This window comes from Bombina bombina, chromosome 10 (genome assembly GCF_027579735.1).
Source record: "Bombina bombina isolate aBomBom1 chromosome 10, aBomBom1.pri, whole genome shotgun sequence".
NCBI classification, from domain to species: Eukaryota; Metazoa; Chordata; class Amphibia; order Anura; family Bombinatoridae; genus Bombina; species Bombina bombina.
This window is the reverse complement of record NC_069508.1, coordinates 219,163,787-219,189,198: the sequence shown is the minus strand read 5'-3', so window position 1 is coordinate 219,189,198 and position 25,412 is coordinate 219,163,787. Positions and strand designations below refer to the sequence as shown.

The following is a 25,412-nucleotide window of genomic DNA, read 5'->3' as shown; positions in this document are numbered from 1 at the left end:
CCTATAAAAATACCATTTAAAGTTTGCTTTCCCAGTTTATCACTCCCCCTAATCTATTCCAGTACATCTAGATAAACAGTCTTTGTAGCCCATCAAAAAATAAAAGCTAATTCACATTTTCCTCCTTTAAATCACTAACACATCCATTCAACATCCCTGCCAGACCTCAAGCACATCCTATAAGTATTTCTAGGGAAGAGCTACATAACCTCAACATCAATGTCATTTTGTACTAGGATATGAATCAAGCTGATGGGGTACAGATATTACAGGATCTGGGATTCCTTCTAATGTCTCAACGTCAGATTCTGCATCTCAAGTCTAGAGAGTCATAAATGAGAACACCATGTAGAATATGGCATCAGATGAAAACCATGTTTATGAACAAACCAGGGAGAACTCAATTGATACATCCTACTAATGGGTTTTCTTTAGAAGAGGGGGCGTGTGAAAGGTTTGATATGGAAGGGCACGTGTCAATTGTCTAACAGAAAAGCAAATTTCACTGTGCGCGGCCGTGCACTGTTGCAGAATGTGCTGTGTTGGTGGTGTAGTTGCTTAGGAATGCGACTATGATGAGGAGTGCATGCGCGGTATTGATTTGTTATCAGACAGCTGACAGAACGTCACTTCCGTTCGCTAGTCTGATGAATTCGCTAGTCTGACAGAACATCCTGTAACTTTTTTTTATTTTTATCTTTTCAGGGTATGTGCAAAAAGTCAAACAATCATTTAAAATACATGAAAAACATCACACATATCATTACAACCATCATCAAATAATAATAATAATCAATGAAAATGTATTTATATTATCCCTAAGTTTTTATTTTAACTTATAAGTAATCATAAAACTTATTAGATCTCAACAAATACAGTTATTTGTGGATGAACTGTGTTTATTTGTTTTATTAAGTATTAATATTATTTTATGGAAGGTTTTACTTCCCTAACCAATTCTACTAGCTGTATTTTTTGCTATAAGTTTATGGATGTCTTGTATACATATATTTTATTACAGTAGATTAGTCAATATGCTGTTGTTTGTTGCAGGTTTTTGATGAACTGGGAGTAGATGTGACTCCTCGTGCACTATTTCATGCAGAGCCTGCATCAGTACTAACTAAACCAAACAAATTATTCAACCCATCAGATGCATCTGGGGCAACCTTGCCTGATCTTTTTTCCATTTCTCAGCAGACTGGAATTAGTGCCAGTTTTGTTGGTCCATTTACAAGGTAAGATACATGTATAAGAAAAGTGGAATTGGGTGACAGACGTTTAAAGGGACAGTCTAGTCAAAAATAAATTTTCGTGATTCAGATAGAACATGCAATTTTAAACAACTTTCCAATTTACTTTCTCTTGTAAGGTGTATCCAGTCCACGGATCATCCATTACTTGTGGGATATTCTCCTTCCCAACAGGAAACTGCAAGAGGATCACCCACAGCAGAGCTGTCTATATAGCTCCTCCCCTAACTGCCACTCCCAGTCATTCTCTTGCAGCTCTCGACAAGAAAGAAAGTAGCTAAAGAGAAGTGGTGTATTTATTTAGTTTATCTTCAACCAAAAGTTTGTTATTTCTCCAACATTGGTGTGTCCGGTCCACGGCGTCATCCATTACTTGTGGGATATTCTCCTCCCCTACAGGAAAAGGCAAGGAGAGCACACAGCAAGAGCTGTCCATATAGCTCCCCCTCTGGCTCCGCCCCCCAGTCATTCTCCTTGCCGCTCTGAACAAGTAGCATCTCCACGGGGATGGTGAGGAGTTTGTGGTGTTAGTTGTAGTTTTTTATTTCTTCTATCAAGAGTTTGTTATTTTAAAATAGTGCTGGTATGTACTATTTACTCTGAAACAGAAAGAGATGAAGAGTTATGTTTAAAAGAGGAGTATGATTTTAGCAGCAGTAACTAAAATTGATTGCTGTTCCCACACAGGACTGTTGAGATGAGAGAACTTCAGTTGGGGGGAACAGTTTGCAGACTTTTCTGCTCAAGGTATGACTAGCCATTTTCTAACAAGACTGTGTAATGCTGGAAGGCTGTCATTTCTCCTGTTAAGTGTAGTCAGTCCACGGGTCATCCATTACTTATGGGATTATATCTCCTCCCTAACAGGAAGTGCAAGAGGATCACCCAAGCAGAGCTGCTATATAGCTCCTCCCCTCTACGTCATACCCAGTCATTCTCTTGCACCTAACTAATAGATAGGACGTGTGAGAGGACTGTGGTGTGTTAAACTTAGTTTTTATTTCTTCAATCAAAAGTTTGTTATTTTAAACGGCACCAGAGTGTGTTGTTTCTTCTCAGGCAGCATTAGAAGAAGAATCTACCTGAGTTTTTGTCTATGATCTTAGCGGTCGTAACTAAGATCCACTTGCTGTTCTCGGCCATTCTGAGGAGTTAGGTAACTTCAGAACAGGGGATAGCATGCAGGGCCCACCTGCAAGGAGGTATGTGCAGTAAATTATTTTCTAAGGAATGGAATTGACTGAGAAAATACTGCTAATACCGATGTAATGTAAGTGCAGCCTTAAATGCAGTAGTAGCGACTGGTATCAGGCTGATATGTATGTATGTATACTCTGAGGTATTTCTGGGGAATGGAATTTCACTAAGAAAATACTGTCTATATTAAAGTAATATTTGAGCCTGCACTGCAGTGAAAGCGACTAGCAGCAGGCTTATTAATAACACTTCATAATTTTCATTTTTAAAGCGTTTACTGGCATGTTAATCGTTTTTCCTGAGGTACTTGGTGATAAAACTTTATGGGCATGATTTTTACCACATGGCTGTCGTTTGTTTATGAATAAAAACAGTTTACTGAGCTTCCCCACTGTTGTAATATGAGTGGGAGGGGCCTATTTTAGCGCTTTATTGCGCAGTAAAAATTTAGTCACAGTCTTCCTATTTCTTCCTCCATGATCCAGGACGTCTCTACAGAGCCCAGGGGTCTCCAAAACTAGTTTTGAGGGAGGTAATCAGTCACAGCAGATCTGTGACAGTGTGTTGACTGTGATAAAAAACGTTTATTATTTCAACTGTTATCCGTTTTGGGTATTAAGGGGTTAATCATCCTTTTGCTTGTGGGTGCAATTCTCTGCTAACTTTATACATTTTCTGTTAAAATTTGGTTGTTTTAACATATTTGGTTCATCGTTAATTCAACTGTGTCACATTTTTATGTTTTCTTAAAGGCGCAGTAGCGTTTTTTATATAGCTTGTAAATTTATTTAAAAGTTTTTTTCCAAGCTTGCTAGTGTTATTGCTAGTCTGTTTAAACATGTCTGACACAGATGAAGCTGTTTGTTCAATATGTTTAAAGGCCAATGTGGAGCCCAATAGAAATTTGTGCACTCAATGTATAGATGTTACTTTGAATAAAAGTCAAACTTTATATGTGAAAGATATATCACCAGACAACGAGGGGGAAGTTATGCCGACTAACTCTCCTCACGTGTCAGTACCTTCGCCTCCCGCTCAGGAGGTGCGTGATATTGTGGCGCCAAGTACATCAGGGTGGCCCATACAAATCACTTTGCAAGACATGGCTAATGTTATGACTGAAGTACTATCTAAATTGCCAGAATTTAGAGGTAAACGAGATCACTCTGGAATAAGAACAGAGTGCGCTGATAATAATAGAGCCATGTCTGATACTGCGTCACAATTTGCAGAACATGAGGACGGAGAGCTTCATTCTGTGGGTGACGGATCTGATCCAAGTAAACTGGATTCAGACATTTCAAATTTTAAATTTAAGCTTGAGAACCTCCGTGTATTACTAGGGGAGGTTTTAGCGGCTCTGAATGATTGTAACACGGTTGCAATTCCAGAGAAAGTATGTAGGCTGGATAAATATTTTGCGGTACCGGCGTGTACTGACGTTTTTCCTATACCTAAAAGGCTTACAGAAATTGTTAACAAGGAGTGGGATAGACCCGGTGTGCCTTTTTCACCCCCTCCTATATTTAGAAAAATGTTTCCCTAAGGTGGAGGGAGCAGTTTCTACTCTTGCTAAGCGCACCACTATCCCGGTGGAGGATAGCTGTGCTTTTTCAGATCCAATGGATAAAAAGTTAGAGGGTTACCTTAAGAAAATGTTTGTTCAACAAGGTTTTATATTACAACCCCTTGCATGCATTGCGCCTGTCACTGCTGTGGCGGCATTCTGGTTTGAGTCTCTGGAAGAGACCCTTAGCACAGCTCCATTGGATGAGATTATGAACAAGCTTAAAGCCCTTAAGCTAGCTAATTCATTTATTTCTGATGCAGTAGTACACTTAACCAAACTTACGGCTAAGAACTCCGGATTCGCCATTCAAGCGCGTAGAGCGCTGTGGCTTAAATCCTGGTCAGCTGATGTGACTTCTAAATCTAAATTGCTTAATATTCCTTTCAAAGGGCAGACATTATTCGGGCCCGGTTTGAAAGAAATTATCGCTGACATTACTGGAGGTAAGGGCCATGCCCTGCCTCAAGACAGGGCCAAACCAAGGGCTAAACAGTCTATTTTTCGTGCCTTTCGTAACTTCAAGGCAGGAGCAGCATCAACTTCCTCCGCTCCAAGACAGGAAGGAACTGTTGCTCGCTACAGACAGGGCTGGAAACCTAACCAGTCCTGGAACAAGGGCAAGCAGGCTAGAAAACCTGCTGCTGCCCCTAAGACAGCATGAAGTGAGGGCCCCCGATCCGGAAACGGATCTAGTGGGGGGCAGACTTTCTCTCTTCGCCCAGGCTTGGGCAAGAGATGTCCAGGATCCCTGGGCGTTGGAGATCATATCTCAGGGAAATCTTCTGGACTTCAAAGCTTCTCCTCCACAAGGGAGATTTCATCTTTCAAGGTTATCAGCAAACCAGATAAAGAAAGAGGCGTTTCTACGCTGTGTACAAGACCTCTTACTAATGGGAGTGATCCACCCAGTTCCGCGGTCGGAACACGGACAAGGATTCTATTCAAATCTGTTTGTGGTTCCCAAAAAAGAGGGAACCTTCAGACCAATCTTGGACTTAAAGATCCTAAACAAATTCCTAAGAGTTCCATCGTTCAAAATGGAAACTATTCGAACCATCTTACCCATGATCCAAGAGGGTCAGTACATGACCACAGTGGATTTAAAGGATGCCTACCTTCACATACCGATTCACAAGGATCATTACCGGTATCTAAGATTTGCCTTCCTAAACAGGCATTACCAGTTTGTAGCTCTTCCCTTCGGGTTAGCTACGGCTCCAAGAATCTTTTCAAAGGTTCTGGGCTCTCTTCTGGCGGTACTAAGACCGCGAGGCATAGCGGTAGCTCCGTACCTAGACGACATTCTGATACAAGCGTCAAGTTTCCAAACTGCCAAGTCTCATACAGAGTTAGTTCTGGCATTTCTAAGGTCGCATGGGTGGAAGGTGAACGTAGAAAAGAGTTCTCTATTACCACTCACAAGAGTTCCCTTCTTAGGGACTCTTATAGATTCTGTAGAAATGAAAATTTACCTGACGGAGGACAGGTTATCAAAACTTCTAAATGCTTGCCGTGTCCTTCATTCCATTCAACACCCGTCAGTGGCTCAGTGCATGGAGGTAATCGGCTTAATGGTAGCGGCAATGGACATAGTACCTTTTGCGCGCCTGCATCTCAGACCGCTGCAATTGTGCATGCTAAGTCAGTGGAATGGGGATTACTCAGATTTGTCCCCTCTGCTAAATCTGGATCAAGAGACCAGAGATTCTCTTCTATGGTGGCTTTCTCGGCCACATCTGTCCAAGGGGATGCCCTTCCGCAGGCCAGATTGGACGATTGTAACAACAGACGCCAGCCTTCTAGGTTGGGGCGCAGTCTGGAATTCCCTGAAGGCTCAGGGATCATGGACTCAGGAGGAGAGACTCCTTCCAATAAACATTCTGGAATTAAGAGCAATTTTCAATGCTCTTCTGGCTTGGCCTCAGTTAGCAACTCTGGGGTTCATCAGGTTTCAGTCGGACAACATCACAACTGTGGCTTACATCAACCATCAAGGAGGAACAAGGAGTTCCCTAGCGATGATGGAAGTCTCAAAGATAATTCGCTGGGCAGAGTCTCAATCTTGCCACCTGTCAGCGATCCACATCCCAGGCGTGGAGAACTGGGAGGCGGATTTTCTAAGTCACCAGACCTTTCATCCGGGGGAGTGGGAACTTCATCCGGAGGTGTTTGCCCAACTGCTTCATCATTGGGGCAAACCAGATCTGGATCTCATGGCGTCTCGCCAGAACGCCAAGCTTCCTTGTTACGGATCCAGGTCCAGGGACCCGGGAGCGGTACTGATAGATGCTCTGACAGCACCTTGGGTGTTCAACATGGCTTATGTGTTTCCACCCTTCCCGATGCTTCCTCGATTGATTGCCAGGATCAAACAGGAGAGAACATCGATGATTCTAATAGCGCCTGCGTGGCCACGCAGGACCTGGTATGCAGATCTAGTGGACATGTCGTCCTGTCCACCATGGTCTCTGCCTCTGAGACAGGACCTTCTGATTCAGGGTCCTTTCAAACATCCAAATCTAATTTCTCTGAGGCTGACTGCATGGAGATTGAACGCTTGATTCTATCAAAGCGGGGATTCTCGGAGTCAGTGATTGATACCTTAATACCAGGAAAATTTACCATAAAATATGGCGTAAATACTTATATTGGTGCGAATCCAAGAGTTACTCATGGAGTAAGGTTAGGATTCCTAGGATATTGTCTTTTCTACAAGAAGGTTTAGAAAAGGGTTTATCTGCTAGTTCGTTAAAGGGACAGATTTCAGCTCTGTCTATCCTTTTACACAAACGTCTGGCAGAAGTTCCAGACGTTCAGGCTTTTTGTCAGGCTTTGGCTAGGATTAAGCCTGTGTTTAAGACTGTTGCTCCCCCGTGGAGCTTAAACTTAGTTCTTAACGTTCTGCAAGGTGTTCCGTTTGAACCCCTTCATTCCATTGATATCAAGCTGTTATCTTGGAAAGTTCTGTTTTTAATGGCTATTTCCTCGGCTCGAAGAGTCTCTGAGTTATCAGCCTTACATTGTGATTCTCCTTATCTGATTTTTCATTCAGACAAGGTAGTTCTGCGTACTAAACCTGGGTTCTTACCTAAGGTAGTCACTAACAAGAATATCAATCAAGAGATTGTTGTTCCATCATTGTGCCCTAACCCTTCTTCAAAGAAGGAACGACTTCTGTACAATCTGGACGTCGTCCGTGCCCTGAAATTTTATTTGCAGGCAACTAAAGATTTTCGGCAAACTTCTTCCCTGTTTGTCGTTTATTCTGGACAGAGGAGAGGTCAAAAAGCTTCGGCTACCTCTCTCTCTTTTTGGCTTCGTAGCATAATACGTTTAGCCTATGAGACTGCTGGACAGCAGCCTCCTGAAAGGATTACGGCTCATTCTACTAGAGCTGTGGCTTCCACTTGGGCCTTTAAGAATGAGGCCTCTGTTGAACAGATTTGCAAGGCTGCAACTTGGTCTTCACTTCACACTTTTTCAAAATTTTACAAATTTGACACTTTTGCTTCTTCGGAGGCTGTTTTTGGGAGAAAGGTTCTACAGGCAGTGGTTCCTTCCGGGTAAAGATCCTGCCTGTCCCTCCCGTCATCCGTGTACTTTTAGCTTTGGTATTGGTATCCCATAAGTAATGGATGACCCGTGGACTGACTACACTTAACAGGAGAAAATATAATTTATGCTTACCTGATAAATTCATTTCTCCTGTAGTGTAGTCAGTCCACGGCCCGCCCTGTTTTTTACGTCAGGTCTAAATTTTAAATTAAACTCCAGTCACCACTGCACCCTATAGTTTTCTCCTTTCTCGTTTGGTTTCGGTCGAATGACTGGATATGACGTAGAGGGGAGGAGCTATATAGCAGCTCTGCTTGGGTGATCCTCTTGCACTTCCTGTTAGGGAGGAGATATAATCCCATAAGTAATGGATGACCCGTGGACTGACTACACTACAGGAGAAATGAATTTGTCAGGTAAGCATAAATTATATTTTTTCCCTCATGGGGATCGGTAAGCCATTTTCTTAAACTTAGAAAGAATAAAGGGCTTATTAAGGGCTATTAACTGATGGACACTCTTAAGGGCTAAATTGATTGTTTATTTAAATTTTTATTTAAAGTTTGAAGTGGATTTCACACTTTTATTATTTGGGGAACGTTTTTTATCGCCAGGCACTAGTTAAGACACCTTCCCAGTCAGGAAGGGCCTTTCACTGTATTAGGCAGAGCCTCATTTTCGCGCCATTATTGCACAGTTTCTTTTAAGTACAGTGCATGCAGATGCATGTGAGAGGGTCTGGTGTCCACTGAAAACGTTCCTAGAAGGCTTCAATTGGTATTGTATACCCCCCTGGGATAGTTGAAGTCACAACAAAGGCTGTGGCTGGGACTGTAGTGGGGTTAAAATTGCAAACGGCTTTAAGGGTTAACAGCTTGAAAATTGGGGTGCAATACTTTGAATGCATTAAGACACTGTGGTGAAAATTTGGTAAAGATTGGATAATTGCTTCATAGTTTTTCACATATTCAGTAATAAAGTGTGCCCTGTTTAACATTTAAAGAGACAGTAACGGTTTTGTTTTAAAACGGTTTTTGTACTTTATTAACCAGTTTAAGCCTGTTTAACATGTCTGTACCTTCTGATAGATCATGTTCTGTATGTATGGAAGCCAATGTGGTTCCCCCTTCAAATATATGTGATAATTGTGCCATAGCGTCCAAACACAGTAAGGACAGTATTGTCACAAATAGTAAGGTTGCCCAGGATGATTCCTCAGATGAAGGAAGTAGAGATAGTTCTACATCTTCTCCTTCTGTGTCTATACCAGTTATGCCCGCGCAGGCGACCCCTAGTACTTCTAGCGTGCCAATGCTTGTTACTATGCAACAATTGACGGCAGTAATGGATAACTCCATAGCTAATATTTTATCCAAAATGCCAGCATTTCAGAGAAAGCGCGATTGCTCTGTTTTAAACACTGTAGAGCAGTAGGGCGCTGATGATAATTTTTCTGTCATACCCTCACACCAGTCTGAAGTGGCAGTGAGGGAGGGTTTCTCAGATGGAGAAATTTCTGATACAGGAAGAATTTCTCAGCAGGCAGAACCTGATGTTGTGACATTTAAATTTAAATCAGAGCATCTCCGCGCATTACTTAAGGAGGTGCTATCTACTCTGGATGATTGTGACAATCTGGTCATCCCAGAAAACTTGTGCAAGATGGACAAGTTCCTTGAGGTCCCGGTGCACCCTGATGCCTTTCCGATACCTAAACGGGTGGCGGACATAGTGAATAAGGAGTGGGAAAAGCCAGGCATACCTTTTGTCCCTCCTCCTATATTTAAGAAATTGTTCCCTATGGTCGACCCCAGGAAGGACATATGGCAAACAGTCCCTAAGGTCGAGGGGGCGGTTTCTACACTAGCCAAACGCACGACCATTCCCATTGAGGACAATTGTGTTTTCAAAGATCCTATGGATAAAAAATTGGAAGGTTTGCTTAAAAAGATTTTTGTACAGCAAGGTTACCTCCTTCAACCTATTTCGTGCATTATTCCTGTCACTACAGCGGCATGGTTCTGGTTCGAGGAACTGGAAAAGTCGCTCAGTAGGGAGACTCCGTATGAGGAAGTCATGGACAGAATTCACGCACTTAAGTTAGCTAATTCCTTTATTTTAGACGCCGCTTTGCAGTTAGCGAGATTAGCGGCGAAAAATTCAGGGTTTGCAATTGTGGCGCGCAGAGCGCTCTGGCTAAAGTCTTGGTCGGCGGATGTATCTTCCAAGACAAAATTGCTTAATATCCCTTTCAAAGGTAAGACCCTTTTGGGCCAGAATTGAAAGAAATTATTTCAGACATCACTGGGGGAAAGGGCCATGCCCTCCCACAGGATAGGCCTTTCAAGGCTAAGAATAAGTCCAATTTTCATTCCTTTCGCAATTTCAGGAACGGACCGGCTTCTAACTCGGCAGCCTCTAGACAAGAGGGTAACGCTTCCCAGACTAAACCAGCTTGGAAACCAATGCAAGGCTGGAATAAGGGTAAACAGGCCAAGAAGCCTGCTGCTGCTACCAAGACAGCATGAAGGGGTAGCCCCCGATCCGGGACCGGATCTAGTAGGGGACAGACTCTCTCTCTTTGCTCAGGCTTGGGCAAGAGATGTTCAGGATCCCTGGACACTAGAAATAGTCTCTCAGGGTTATCTTCTAGAATTCAAGGAACTACCCCCAAGGGGAAGGTTCCACATTTCTCACTTATCTTCAAACAAAATAAGTAGACAGGCATTCTTACATTGTGTAGAAGACCTGTTAAAGATGGGAGTGATACACCCAGTTCCAACTGTGGAACAAGGTCAGGGGTTTTTACTCAAATCTGTTTGTAGTTCCCAAAGAAGAGGGAACTTTCAGACCAATTCTGGATTTAAAAATTCTAAACAAATTTCTCAGAGTTCCATCGTTCAAAATGGAAACCATTCAAACAATTTTACCTACAATCCAGGAGGGTCAATATATGACTACCGTGGATTTAAAGGATGCGTATCTACATATTCCTATCCACAAAGATCATCATCAGTTCCTAAGGTTCGCCTTTTTGGATAAACATTATCAGTTCGTGGCTCTCCCATTCCGACTAGCCACTGCTCCCAGAATTTTCACAAAGGTGCTCGGGTCCCTTCTAGCGGTTCTAAGACCAAGGGGCATTGCAGTGGCACCTTATCTGGACGACATTCTAATTCAAGCGTTGTCTCTTTCCAAGGCAAAGGCTCATACAGACATTGTTCTAGCCTTTCTCAGATCTCACGGGTGGAAGGTGAACGTAGAAAGAGTTCCCTGTCTCCGTCGACAAGAGTTCCCTTTTTGGGAACAATAATAGATTCTTTTGAAATGAAGATCTTCCTGACAGAAGTCAGAAAGTCAAAGCTTCTAAACGCTTGTCAAGTTCTTCTCTCTATTCTGCAGCCTTCCATAGCTCAGTGCATGGAAGTAGTAGGGTTGATGGTTGCAGCAATGGACATAGTTCCTTTTGCTCAAATTCATCTAAGACCATTACAACTGTGCATGCTCCAGTAGACAGGATCACCTGTCTCAGGGAATGAGTTTCTGCAGACCAAAGTGGGTCATTGTCACGACCGACGCCAGTCTATCAGGCTGGGGCGCGGTCTGGGATTCCCTGAAAACTCAGGGTTTATGGTCTCGGGAAGAGTCTCTTCTCCCGATCAACATCCTGGAACTGAGAGCGATATTCAATGCTCTCCGGGCTTGGCCTCATCTAGCGAAGGCCGGATACATAAGATTCCAGTCAGATAACATGACGACTGTAGCTTACATCAACCATCAGGGAGGAACAAGGAGTTCCTTGGCGATGAGAGAGGTATCCAAGATCATCAAATAGGCGGAGGATCACTCCTGCCACCTATCTGCAATCCACATCCCAGGAGTAGACAACTGGGAGGCAGATTATCTGAGTCGTCAGATTTTCTATCCGGGGGAGTGGGAACTCCACCGGAGGTGTTTGCCCAGTTGACTCAATTATGGGGCATTCCAGACATGGATCTGATGGCGTCTCGTCAGAACTTCAAGGTTCCTTGCTACGGGTCCAGATCCAGGGATCCCAAGGCCACTCTAGTGGATGCATTAGTGGCGCCTTGGTCGTTCAACCTAGCTTATGCATTTCCACCGTTCCCTCTCCTTCCCAGGCTTGTAGCCAGGATCAAACAGGAGAAGGCCTCTGTGATTCTGATAGCTCCTGCGTGGCCGTGCAGGACTTGGTATGCAGACCTGGTGAATATGTCATCGGCTCCACCATGGAAGCTACCTTTGAGACAGGATCTTCTAGTACAAGGTCCATTCGAACATCCAAATCTAATTTCTCTGCAGCTGACTGCTTGGAAATTGAACGTTTGATTTTATCCAAGCGTGGATTTTCAGATTCAGTGATAGATCCAGAAAACCTGTGTCTAGAAAGATTTACCATAAAATATGGAAAAGATATATCTGTTGGTGTGAATCCAAGGGATTCTCCTGGAGTAAGATTAACATTCCTAAGATCCTCTCCTTTCTCCAAGAAGGTTTGGATAAGGGATTGTCAGCGAGTTCTCTAAAAGGACAGATTTCTGCTTTATCTGTCTTGTTATACAAACGACTGGCAGCTGTGCCAGAGGTACAAGCTTTTGTACAGGCTTTGGTCAGAATCAAACCTGTTTACAGACCCTTGACTCCTCCTTGGAGTCTAAATATAGTTCTTTCAGTTCTTCAGGGGGTTCCGTTTGAACCCTTACATTCCATAGATATCAAGTTGCTATCTTGGAAAGTTCTGTTTTTGGTTGCTATTTCTTCTGCTAGAAGAGTTTCTGAATTATCTGCTTTGCAGTGTGATCCACCCTATCTGGTGTTCCATTCAGATAAGGTTATTTTGCGTACCAAGCCTGGTTTTCTTCCAAAAGTTGTTTCCAACAAGAATATTAACCAGGAAATAGTTGTTCCTTCTCTGTGCCCGAATCCAGTTTCAAAGAAGGAACGTTTGTTACACAATTTAGATGTAGTCCGTGCTTTAAAGTTCTATTTAGAAGCAACAAAGAATTTTAGACAAACCTCATCCTTGTTTGTCGTTTACTCTGGTAAGAGGAGAGGACAAAAGCTATTGCTACCTCTCTTTCTTTCTGGCTGAAAAGCATTATCCGATTGGCTTATGAGACTGCCGGATGGCAGCCTCCTGAACGAATCACAGCTCACTCCACTAGGGCTGTGGCTTCCACATGGGCCTTCAAGAACGAGGCTTCTGTTAATCAGATGTGTAAGGCAGCGACTTGGTCTTCTCTGCACACTTTTGCCAAATTTTACAAATTTGATATTTTTGCTTCTTCGGAGGCTGTTTTTGGGAGAAAGGTTTTGCAAGCCGTGGTGCCTTCTGTTTAGGTAACCTGATTTGCTCCCTCCCTTCATCCGTGTCCTAAAGCTTTGGTATTGGTTCCCACAAGTAATGGATGACGCCGTGGACCGGACACACCAATGTTGGAGAAAACAGAATTTATGTTTACCTGATAAATTACTTTCTCCAACGGTGTGTCTGGTCCACGGCCCGCCCTGGTTTTTTAATCAGGTTTGAAATTTTTTTCTTTTTCTTTATACACTACAATCACCACGGCACCCTATAGTTTCTCCTTTTTCTCCTAACTGTCGGTCGAATGACTGGGGGGCGGAGCCAGAGGGGGAGCTATATGGACAGCTCTTGCTGTGTGCTCTCCTTGTCTTTCCCTGTAGGGGAGGAGAATATCCCACAAGTAATGGATGACGCCGTGGACCGGACACACCGTTGGAGAAAGTAATTTATCAGGTAAGCATAAATTCTGTTTTTCAAATGGTACCGGAGTTGTACTATTTTAGCCTCAGGCAGAAAGTTGAAGAAGAGTCTGCCTGTGGTCTTTGATGATCTTAACAGGTTGTAACTAAGATCCATTGCTGTTCTCACACATAACTGAAGAGATAGGTAACTTCAGCTGGGGGAATGGCGTGCAGGGTCTCCTGCTATGAGGTATGTGCAGTTTAAATTTTTCTAGAGAAATGAATATGCTAGAAAATGCTGTTAATACCGGATTTATTTAAGGTAAGCCAGATTACAGTGATTTAATAATGACTAGTATCATGCTTGCTGTAAAGGGTAATATTCTTATTACTTTCTTACATTACTGAAAAATAAGATAACGTTTGCTGGAAGTGTTTAAACGTTTTTTTATACATATTGGTGATAAAACTTTATTGGGGCCCAGTTTTTTCCTCAGGCAGAAAGTTGAAGAAGAGTCTGCCTGTGGTCTTTGATGATCTTAACAGGTTGTAACTAAGATCCATTGCTGTTCTCACACATAACTGAAGAGATAGGTAACTTCAGCTGGGGGAATGGCGTGCAGGGTCTCCTGCTATGAGGTATGTGCAGTTTAAATTTTTCTAGAGAAATGAATATGCTAGAAAATGCTGTTAATACAGGATTTATTTAAGGTAAGCCAGATTACAGTGATTTAATAATGACTAGTATCATGCTTGCTGTAAAGGGTAATATTCTTATTACTTTCTTACATTACTGAAAAATAAGATAACGTTTGCTGGAAGTGTTTAAACGTTTTTTTATACATATTGGTGATAAAACTTTATTGGGGCCCAGTTTTTTCCACATGGCTGGCTAGATTTTGCCTAGGGATAGTTTTGTTAGGCCCTCTCACTGTGAATACAGGTTGGGAGGGGCCTATTTTCGCGCCTAAATGCGCATTAGATTTTGCAGCTTGAGACATCCAGTTTCCCTGAAGGAGTCCCCTAAACACTCAGGACCTCTCTAAAGGGTTTTTTGTGCCTTCCAAAGTCGTTTTATGGGCAGGTAGGGCCACAGCAGAGCTGTGGCAGTTTGTTGTGACTGTTGAAAAACGTTTATATCGTTTTTTTGATCCGGTTTTGAAACTAAGGGGTTAATCATCCATTTGCAAGTGGGTGCAATGCTCTGGTAGCCTATTATACACACTGTAAAAATTTCGTAAGATTTACTGCTTTTTATCACTGTTTTTCAATTTCTGACATTTTTTGTTTCTCTTAAAGGCACAGTACCGTTTTTAGTTTTTGCTTGTTTACATTTATTAAAGTGTTTTCCAAGCTTGCTGGTCTCATTTCTAGTCTGTTTTAACATGTCTGACATAGAGGAAACTCCTTGTTCATTATGTTTAGAAGCCATTGTGGAACCCCCTCTTAGAATGTGTACCAAATGTACTGATTTTACTTTAAGTTATAAAGATCATATTCTGGCTTTAAAAGATTTATCACCAGAGGAAACTGACAAGGGGGAAGTTATGCTGACTAACTCGCCCCACGTGTCAGAACCTTTGACTCCCGCTCAAGGGACGCCCGCTCAAGAGGCGCCAAGTACATCTAGCGCGCCCATGGTGTTTACTTTACAAGACATGGCGGCAGTTATGGATCATGCCCTTACAGCGGTATTTTCCAAACTACCAAGGTTACAAGGAAATCGAGACAGCTCTGGGGCTAGAAGAAATACAGAGCACTCTGACGCTTTAGTAGCTATGTCTGATATCCCCTCACAATATGCAGAAGCTGAGGCAGGAGAGCTTCTATCTGTGGGTGATTTTTCTGACTCAGGGAAGATGCTTCAACCTGATTCTGATATGTCTACATTTAAATTTAAGCTTGAACACTTCCGCGTGTTGCTCAGGGAGGTTTTAGCTACTCTGGATGACTGTGACACCATTATAGTGCCAGCGAAATTGTGTAGACTGGATAAATACTATACAGTGCCTGTTTACACTGATGTTTTTCCAATACCTAAGAGGTTTTCAGAAATTATTACTAAGGAATGGGATAGACCCGGTGTACCGTTTTCTCCCCCTCCTGTTTTTAAGAAAATGTTTCCAATAGATGCCGCTACACGTGACTTATGGCAAACGGTCCCTAAGGTGGAGGGAGCAGTTTCTACCCTAGCTAAGCGTACAACTATCCCCGTCGAGGACAGTTGTGCTTTCCTAGATCCAATGGATAAAAAGTTAGAGGGTTAGCTTAAGAAAATGTTTATTCAACAGGGTTTTATTCTCCAGCCTCTTGTATGCATTGCCACGGTCACTGCTGCTGCGGCCTTCTGGTTTGAGTCTCTGGAAGAGGCCTTACAGGTAGAAACCCCATTGGATGATATACTTGACAAGCTTAAAGCGCTTAAGCTAGCCAATTCATTTGTTTCTGACGCTGTTGTTCATTTAACTAAACTAATGGCTAAGAACTCAGGTTTTGCTATTCAGGCCCGTAGGGCGCTATGGCTTAAATCCTGGTCAGCTGACGTTACTTCAAAGTCTAAGCTTCTCAACATTCCCTTCAAGGGGCAGACCCTATTCGGGCCTGGACTGAAGGAGATCATTTCTGATATTACTGGAGGAAAAGGTCATGCCCTTCCTCAGGATAGGTCTAACAAATTAAGGACCAAACAAACTAATTTTCGTGCCTTTCGAAACTTTAAGACAAGCGCGGCATCATCTTCCTCTAATACAAAACAAGAGGGAAATTTTGCCCAGTCCAAGCCGGTCTGGAGACCTAACCAGGCTTGGAACAAAGATAAACAGGCCAAGAAGCCTGCTGCTGCCTCTAAGACAGCATGAAAGATTGGCCCCCGATCCGGTAATGGATCTAGTAGGGGGCAGACTTTCTCTCTTCACCCAGGCTTGGGCAAAAGATGTCCAGGATCCCTGGGCGTTGGAAATTGTGTCCCAGGGATATCTTCTGGACTTCAAAGCTTCTTCCCCAAAAGGAAGATTTCACCTCTCACAATTATCTGCAGACCAGATAAAGAGAGAGGCATTCTTACATTTTGTTCAAGACCTCCTAGCTATGGGAGTGATCCACCCAGTTCCAAAGGAGGAACAGGGGCAAGGCTTCTATTCAAATCTATTTGTGGTTCCCAAGAAAGAGGGAACCTTCAGACCAATCTTAGATCTCAAGATCCTAAACAAATTTCTCAGGGTCCCATCTTTCAAGATGGAGACTATTCGAACCATCCTACCTATCATCCAGGAGGGTCAATACATGACTACCGTGGACTTAAAGGATGCTTATCTTCACATTCCAATACACAAAGATCATCATCGGTTTCTCAGGTTCGCCTTCCTAGACAGGCATTACCAGTTTGTGGCTCTTCCCTTTGGGTTAGCTACGGCTCCAAGAATCTTTACGAAGGTTCTGGGGTCACTTCTGGCGGTCCTAAGGCCGCAGGGCATAGCAGTAGCCCCTTACTTAGACAACATTCTGAATACAGGCGTCGAATTTCTGGGAACAGATTGGACAATAGTAACAACAGATGCCAGCCTTCTGGGCTGGGGTGCAGTCTGGACTCTCTGAAGGCTCAGGGGTCGTGGACTCAGGAGGAGGCACTCCTTCCGATAAACATTCTGGAACTAAGAGTGATATTCAAAGCTCTTCAGGCTTGGCCTCAGCTAGCGGCAGTGAGGTTCATCAGATTTCAGTCGGACAACATCACGACTGTAGCTTACATCAACCATCAAGGGGGAACAAGGAGTTCCCTAGCGATGTTGGAGGTTTCAAAGATAATTCGATGGGCAGAGATTCACTCTTGCCATCTATCAGCTATCCATATCCCAGGAGTAGAGAACTCGAAGTCGACAGACTTTTCATCCGGGGGAGTGGGAGCTCCATCCGGAGGTGTTTGCACAGTTGATTCAACGTTGGGGCAAACCAGAACTGGATCTCATGGCGTTTCGCCAGAACGCCAAGATTCCTTGTTTCGGATCCAGGTCCAGGGATCCCAAGGCAGCGATGATAGATGCTCTAGCAGCGCCTTGGTCCTTCAACCTGGCTTATGTGTTTCCACCGTTTCCTCTGCTCCCTCGTCTGATTGCCAAGGTCAAGCAGGAGAGAGCATCTGTGATTTTGATAGCACCTGCGTGGCCACGCAGGACTTGGTATGCAGATCTGGTGGACATGTCATCCTTTCCACCATGGACTCTGCCGCTGAGACAGGACCTTCTACTTCAGGGTCCTTTCAACCATCCAAATCTAATTTCTCTGTGGCTGACTGCTTGGAGATTGAACGCTTGATTTTATCAAAGCGTGGTTTCTCCGAGTCCGTCGTTGATACCTTAATACAGGCGCGAAAGCCTGTCACCAGGAAAATCTATCATAAGATATGGTGTAAATATCTTCATTGGTGTGATCCAAGGGATACTCATGGAGTAAGGTCAGGATTCCTAGGATATTATCTTTTCTCCAAGAAGGATTGGAGAAGGGTTTGTCAGCTAGTTCATTAAAGGGACAGATTTCTGCTCTGTCTATTCTTTTGCACAAACATCTGGCTGAGGTTCCAGACGTGCAGGCGTTTTGTCAGGCTTTAGTCAGAATCAAGCCTGTGTTTAAACCTGTTGCTCCGCCTTGGAGTTTAATTTTAGTTCTTAAGGTTCTTCAAGGGGTTCCGTTTGAACCTTTGCATTCCATAGATATTAAGCTCTTATCTTGGAAAGTTCTGTTTTTAGTAGCTATCTCCTCGGCTCGAAGAGTTTCGGAGTTATCTGCTTTACAATGTGATCCCCTTATCTCATTTTTCATGCAGATAAGGTAGTGTTACGTACCAAACCTGGTTTTCTACCTAAGGTGGTATCTAATAAAAATATCAATCAGGAGATTGTTGTACCGTCACTGTGTCCTAATCCTTCTTCAAAGAAGGAACGTCTTTTACACAATCTTGACGTGGTTCGTGCTTTAAAGTTTTATTTACAAGCTACTAAAGATTTTCGTCAAACATCTGCATTGTTTGTTGTCTACTCTGGACTGAGGAGAGGCCAAAAGGCTTCGGCAACTTCTCTTTCTTTTTGGCTAAGGAGTATAATACGCTTAGCTTATGAGACTGCTGGCCAGCAGCCTCCTGAGAGGATTGCGACTCATTCTACTGGAGCGGTGTCTTCCACATGGGCTTTTAGGGATGAGGCTTCTGTTGAGCAGATTTGTAGGGCGGCGACTTGGTCTTCGCTTCATACTTTTTCGGAATTCTATAAATTTGATGCTTTTGCTTCTTCGGAGGCTATTTTTGGGAGAAAGGTCTTGCAGGCAGTGGTGCCTTCCGTTTAAGCACCTGCCTTGTCCCTCCCTTCATCCGTGTCCTATAGCTTTGGTATTGGTATCCCACAAGTAATGGATGACAAGAGAAAACAAAATTTACGCTTACCTGATAAATTTATTTCTCTTGTGGTGTATCCAGTCCACGGCCCGCCCTGTCATTTTAAGGCAGGTGTGTTTTATTTTTAAGCTACAGTCACCACTGCACCCTATAGTTTCTCCTTTCTCTTGCTTGTCTTCGGTCGAATGACTGGGAGTGGCAGTTAGGGGAGGAGCTATATAGACAGCTCTGCTGTGGGTGATCCTCTTGCAGCTTCCTGTTGGGAAGGAGAATGTCCCACAAGTAATGGATGATCCGTGGACTGGATACACCACAAGAGAAATAAATTTATCAGGTAAGCATTAATTTTGTTTTTATCATCAATTTCGCTTTGTTCTCTTGGTATTCTTAGTTGAAAGCTAAACCTAGGTAGGGTCATATGCTAATTTCTTAGCCCTTGAAGGCCACCTCTTATCTGAATGCATTTTGACATTTTTTTCACAACTAGAGGGCGTTAGTTCATGTGTGCCATATAAATAACATTGTGCTCATGCCCGTGGAGTTACCTAGGAGTCAGCACTGATTGGCTACAATGCAAATTTGTCAACATAACTGAAATTAGGGGGGCAGACTGCAGAGGCTTAGATACAAGGTAATCACAGAGGTAAAAAGTATATTAATATAACTGAGATAAGGGGCAGACTGCAGAGGCTTAGATACAAGATAATCACAGAGGTAAAAAGTATATTATTATAACTGAGATAAGGGGCAGTCTGCAGAGGCTTAGATACGAGGTAATCACAGAGGTAAAAAGTATATTGATATAACTGAGATAAGGAGCAGTCTGCAGAGGCTTAGATACAAGGTAATCACAGAGATAAAAAGTATATTAATATAACTGCGATAAGGGGGGAGTCTGCAGAGGGTTAGATACAAGGTAATCACCCAGGTAAAAAACTAAATTTATGCTTACCTGATAAATTTCTTTCTCTTGTGGTGTATCCAGTCCACGGGTTAATCCATTACTTGTGGGATATTCTCCTTCCCAACAGGAAGCTGCAAGAGGACACCCACAGCAGAGCTGTCTATATAGCTCCTCCCCTAACTGCCACCCCCAGTCATTCGCCCGAAGACAATCAAGAAAAATGAGAAACTATAGGGTGCAGTGGTGACTGTAGTTTAAAAATAAAAAACACCTGCCTTAAAGTGACAGGGCGGGCCGTGGACTGGATACACCACAAGAGAAAGAAATTTATCAGGTAAGCATAAATTTTGTTTTCTCTTGTAAGGTGTATCCAATCCACGGATTCATCCATTACTTGTGGGATACCAATACCAAAGCTTTAGGACACGGATGCAGGGAGGGACAAGGCAGGCACTTAAACGGAAGGCACCACTGCCTGCAAGACCTTTCTCCCAAAAGTAGCCTCCGAGGAAGAAAAAGTATCAAATTTGTAGAATTTAGAAAAAGTATGAAGCGAAGACCAAGTCGCCGCCTTACAAATCTGTTCAACAGAGGCCTCATGTTTAAAAGCCCATGTGGAAGCTACCGCTCTAGTATAATGAGCTGTAATTCTTTGAGGAGGCTGCTGGCCAGCAGTCTCATAAGCTAAACGGATTATGCTTCTCAGCCAAAAAGAAAGAGAAGTTGCCGAAGCCTTTTGGCCTCTCCTCTTTCCAGAGTAGACGACAAATAATGCAGATGTTTGACGAAAATCCTTAGTAGCTTGCAAATAAAACTTTAAAGCACGAACCACGTCAAGATTGTGTAACAGACGTTCCTTCTTTGAAGAAGGATTAGGACACAGTGACGGAACAACAATTTCCTGATTGATATTCCTATTAGATACTACCTTAGGAAGAAACCCAGGTTTGGTACGCAAAAATACCTTATCTGCATGGAAGATCAGATAAGGGGAATCACACTGCAAGGCAGATAACTCTGAAACTCTTTGAGCCGAAGAGATGGTTACTAAAAACAGAACTTTCCAAGATAAAAGCTTGATATCTATGGAATGCAAGGGTTCAAACGGAACCCCTTGAAGAACTTTAAGAACTAAATTTAAACTCCATGGCGGAGCAACATGTTTAAACACAGGCCTGATTCTAACCAAAGCCTGACAAAACGCCTGAACGTCTGGAACATCAGCCAGTCGCTTGTGCAAAAGAATAGACAGAGCAGAAATCTGTCCCTTTAAGGAACTAGCCAATAATCCCTTTTCCAATCCTTCTTGGAGAAAATATAGTATCCTAGGAATCCTGACCTTAGTCCACGAGTAACCCTTGGATTCACACCAATGAAGATATTTACACCATATCTTATGATAGATTTTCCTGGTGACAGGCTTTCGCGCCGGAATCAAGGTATCAATGACCGACTCAGAGAAACCACGTTTTGATAAAATCAAGCGTTCAATCTCCAAGCAGTCAGACGCAGAGAAATTAGATTTGGATGTTTGAATGGACCTTGGAGTAGAAGGTCCTGCCTCAGCGGCAGATTCCATGGTGGAAAGGATGACATGTCCACCAGATCCGCATAACAAGTCCTGCGTGGCCACGCAGGCGCTATCAAAATCACTGAAGCTCTCTCCTGCTTGATCTTGGCAATCAGACGAGGGAGGAGAGGAAATGGTGGAAACACATAAGCCAGGTTGAAGGACCAGGGCACTGCTAGAGCATCTATCAGCGCTGCCTGGGGATCCCTTAACCTGGACCCGTAACAAGGAAGCTTGGGGTTCTGACAAGACTCCATCAGATCCAGTTCTGGTTTGCCCCAAAGTTGAAGCAGCTGGGCAAATACCTCCGGATGGAGCTCCCACTCCCCCGGATGAAAAGTCTGCCGACTTAGAAAATCCGCCTCCCAGTTCTCTACTCCTGGGATATGGATAGCTGAGAGATGGCAAGAGTGAACCTCTGCCCATAGAATTATCTTGGAAACCTCCATCATTGCCAGGGGACTCCTTGTTCCCCCCTGATGGTTGATATAGGCTACAGTCGTGATATTGTCCGACTGAAATCTGATGAATTTGGCCGCAGCTAGTTGAAGCCAAGCCTGAAGAGCATTGAATATCGCTCTTAGTTCCAGAATGTTTATCGGAAGGAGGGCTTCCTCCTGAGTCCAGGAACCCTGAGCCTTCAGGGAGTTCCAGACTGCGTCCCAGCCCAGAAGGCTGGTATCTGTCGTCACTATAGTCCACTCTGGCCTGCGGAAACTCATTCCCCTGGACAAATGGACCCGAGATAACCACCAGAGAAGAGAGTCCCTGGTCTCTTGATCCAGATTTAACAGAGGACACAAATCTGTGTAGTCCCCATTCCACTGGTTGAGCATGCAAAGTTGCAGTGGTCTGAGATGTAGGCGGGCAAACGGAACTATGTCCATTGCTGCTACCATTAGGCCGATCATTTCCATACACTGAGCCACTGATGGCCGAGAAGTGGAATGAAGAGCACGGCAAGAAGTTAGAAGTTTTCATATCCTGACTTCTGTCAGAAAAATTTTCATTTCTACTGAATCTATCAGAGTTCCTAGGAAGGAAACTCTTGTGAGAGGAGAGAGAGAACTCTGTTCACTTTCCACCCGTGAGACCTCAGAAAGGCCAGAACAATGTCCGTATGGGACTTGGCGATTTGAAAAGTCGACGCCTGAATCAGAATGTCGTCTAGATAAGGGGCTACCACTATGCCCCGCGGCCTTAGAGCCGCCAGAAGGGACCCTAGAACCTTCGTAAAGATTCTTGGTGCCGTGGCTAACCCGAAGGGAAGAGCCACAAACTGGTAATACCTGTCTAGGAAGGCGAACCTGAGGAACTGATGATGATCTCTGTGAATCGGAATGTGGAGATAAGCATCCTTTAAGTCCATGGTAGTCATATATTGACCCTCCTGGATCATAGGGAGGATGGTTCGAATAGTCTCCATCTTGAAGGATGGGATCCTGAGAAATTTGTTTAGGATCTTGAGATCCAAGATAGGTCTGAAAGTTCCCTCTTTTTTGGGAACTATAAACAGGTTTGAATAAAAACATAGCCCCTGTTCCTCTCTTGGAACTGGGTGGATCACTCCCATAACCAGTAGGTCTTGAACGCAACGTAAGAATGCCTCTCTTTTTCTCTGGTTTACAGATAGTTGTGAGAGATTAAATCTCCCCTTTGGAGATGAACCTTTGAATTCCAGAAGATATCCCTGGGAAACAATCTCTAGCGCCCAGGGATCCTGGACGTCTCTTGCCCAAGCCTGGGCGAAGAGAGAAAGTCTGCCCCCTACTAGATCCGGTCCCGGATCAAGGGCTACTCCTTCATGCTGTCTTAGAGGCAGCCGCAGGTTTCTTGGCCTGCTTCACCTTGTTCCAAGCCTGGTTAGGTCTCCAGACTGGTTTGGACTGGGCGAAATTTCCCTCTTGTTTTGCATTAGAGGAAACTGAGGCTGTGCCAATCTTGAAGTTTCGAAAGGAACGAAAATTATTCTGTTTGGTCCTCTTATTGGACCTATCCTGAGGAAGGGCGTGACCTTTTCCTCCAGTAATATCAGAAATAATCTCCTTCAGACCGGGCCCGAATAGGGTCTGTCCATTGAAGGGGATGTTAAGAAGCTTACGGCTAGATTTAGAGTTTGGCGGTAGCCGTCAAAACCAGCGTTAGAGGCTCCTAACGCTGGTTTTGGGCTACCACTGGTATTTGGAGTCAGTCAGGAAAGGGTCTAACGCTCACTTTGCAGCCGCGACTTTTCCATACCGCAGATCCCCCTACGCCATTTGCGTATCCTATCTTTTCAATGGGATCTTTCTAACGCCGGTATTTAGAGTCTTGGCTGAAGTGAGCGTTAGAAATCTAACGACAAAACTCCAGCCGCAGAAAAAAGTCAGTAGTTAAGAGCTTTCTGGGCTAACGCCGGTTCATAAAGCTCTTAACTACTGTGCTCTAAAGTACACTAACACCCATAAACTACCTATGTACCCCTAAACCGAGGTCCCCCCACATCGCCGCCACTCTATTAAAATTTTTTAACCCCTAATCTGCCGACCGCACACCGCCGCCACCTACGTTATCCCTATGTAGCCCTAATCTGCTGCCCCTAATACCGCCGACCCCTATATTATATTTATTAACCCCGAATCTGCCGCCCCCGCTATCGCTGACTTCTGCATATTATTATTAACCCCTAATCTGCCGCTCCGTACACCGCCGCAACCTACGTTATCCCTATGTACCCCTAATCTGCTGCCCCTAATACCGCCGACCCCTATATTATATTTATTAACCCCTAATCTGCCGCCCCCAATGTCGCCGCCACCTACCTACACTTATTAACCCCTAATCTGCCGACCGGATCTCACCGCTACTCTAATAAATGTATTAACCCCTAAAGCTAAATCTAACCCTAACACTAACACCCCACTAAGTTAAATATAATTTAAATCTAACTAAATAAATTAACTCTTATTAAATAAATTATTCCTATTTAAAGCTAAATACTTACCTGTAAAATAAATCCTAATATAGCTACAATATAAATTATAATTATATTGTAGCTATTTTAGGATTAATATTTATTTTACAGGCAACTTTGTAATTATTTTAACCAGGTACAATAGCTATTAAATAGTTAATAACTATTTAATAGCTACCTAGATAAAATAATTACAAAATTACCTGTAAAATAAATCCTAACCTAAGTTACAATTAAACCTAACACTACACTAGCAATAAATTAATTAAATACAATACCTACAATTAAATACAATTAAATAAACTAACTAAAGTACAAAAAATAAAAAAGAACTAAGTTACAAAAAATAAAAAAATATTTACAAACATTAGAAAAATATTAGAACAATTTTAAACTAATTACACCTACTCTAAGCCCCCTAATAAAATAACAAAGACCCCCAAAATAAAAAAAATGCCCTACCCTATTCTAAAATTAAAATAGAAAAGCTCTTTTACCTTACCAGCCCTTAAAAGGGCCATTTGCGGGGCATGCCCCAAAGAATTCAGCTCTTTTGCCTGGAAAAAAAACATACAATACCCCCCCCACCAACATTACAACCCACCACCCACATACCCCTAATCTAACCCAAACCCCCCTTAAATAAACCTAACACTAAGCCCCTGAAGATCTTCCTACCTTATCTTCACCACACCGGGTATCAGCGATCCGTCCAGGCTCCGATGTCTTGATCCAAGCCCAAGAGGGGGGCTGAAGACATCCATCCTCCGGCTGAAGTCTTGATCCAAGCGGGCAGAAGAGGACATCCGGACCGGCAAACATCTTCATCCAAGCCGCATCTTCTATGTTCTTCCATCCGATGACGACCGGGTGATCTTCAAGACCTCCAGCGCGGATCCATCCATCTTCACCGACGACTTCCCGACGAATGACAGTTCCTTTAAGGGACGTCATCCAAGATGGCGTCCCTCGAATTCCGATTGGCTGATAGGATTCTATCAGCCAATCGGAATTAAGGTAGGAAAATTCTGATTGGCTGATGGAATCAGCCAATCAGATTCAAGTTCAATCCGATTGGCTGTTCCGATCAGCCAATAGAATGCGAGCTCAATCTGATTGGCTGATCGGATCAGCCAATCGGATTGAACTTGAATCTGATTGGCTGATTCCATCAGCCAATCAGAATTTTCCTACCTTAATTCCGATTGGCTGATAGAATCCTATCAGCCAATCGGAATTCGAGGGACGCCATCTTGGATGACGTCCCTTAAAGGAACCGTCATTCGTCGGGAAGTCGTCAGTG

The 25,412-nt window shown here is 43.4% G+C and overlaps 1 protein-coding gene across 1 annotated transcript in view; it reads left to right on the top strand.

Moving 5' to 3' along the window:
* Positions 1-239: 239 nt before the first annotated feature.
* Positions 240-25,412, top strand: part of DNAI4 (dynein axonemal intermediate chain 4) — a 603,028-nt gene continuing 577,855 nt past the window's right edge. Inside the window, exons 1-2 of the mRNA XM_053693220.1 lie at positions 240-257; positions 1,054-1,238. Of these exons, the coding sequence (XP_053549195.1) occupies positions 240-257; positions 1,054-1,238 (203 nt within the window). The remainder of the gene's footprint in view (positions 258-1,053; positions 1,239-25,412) is intronic.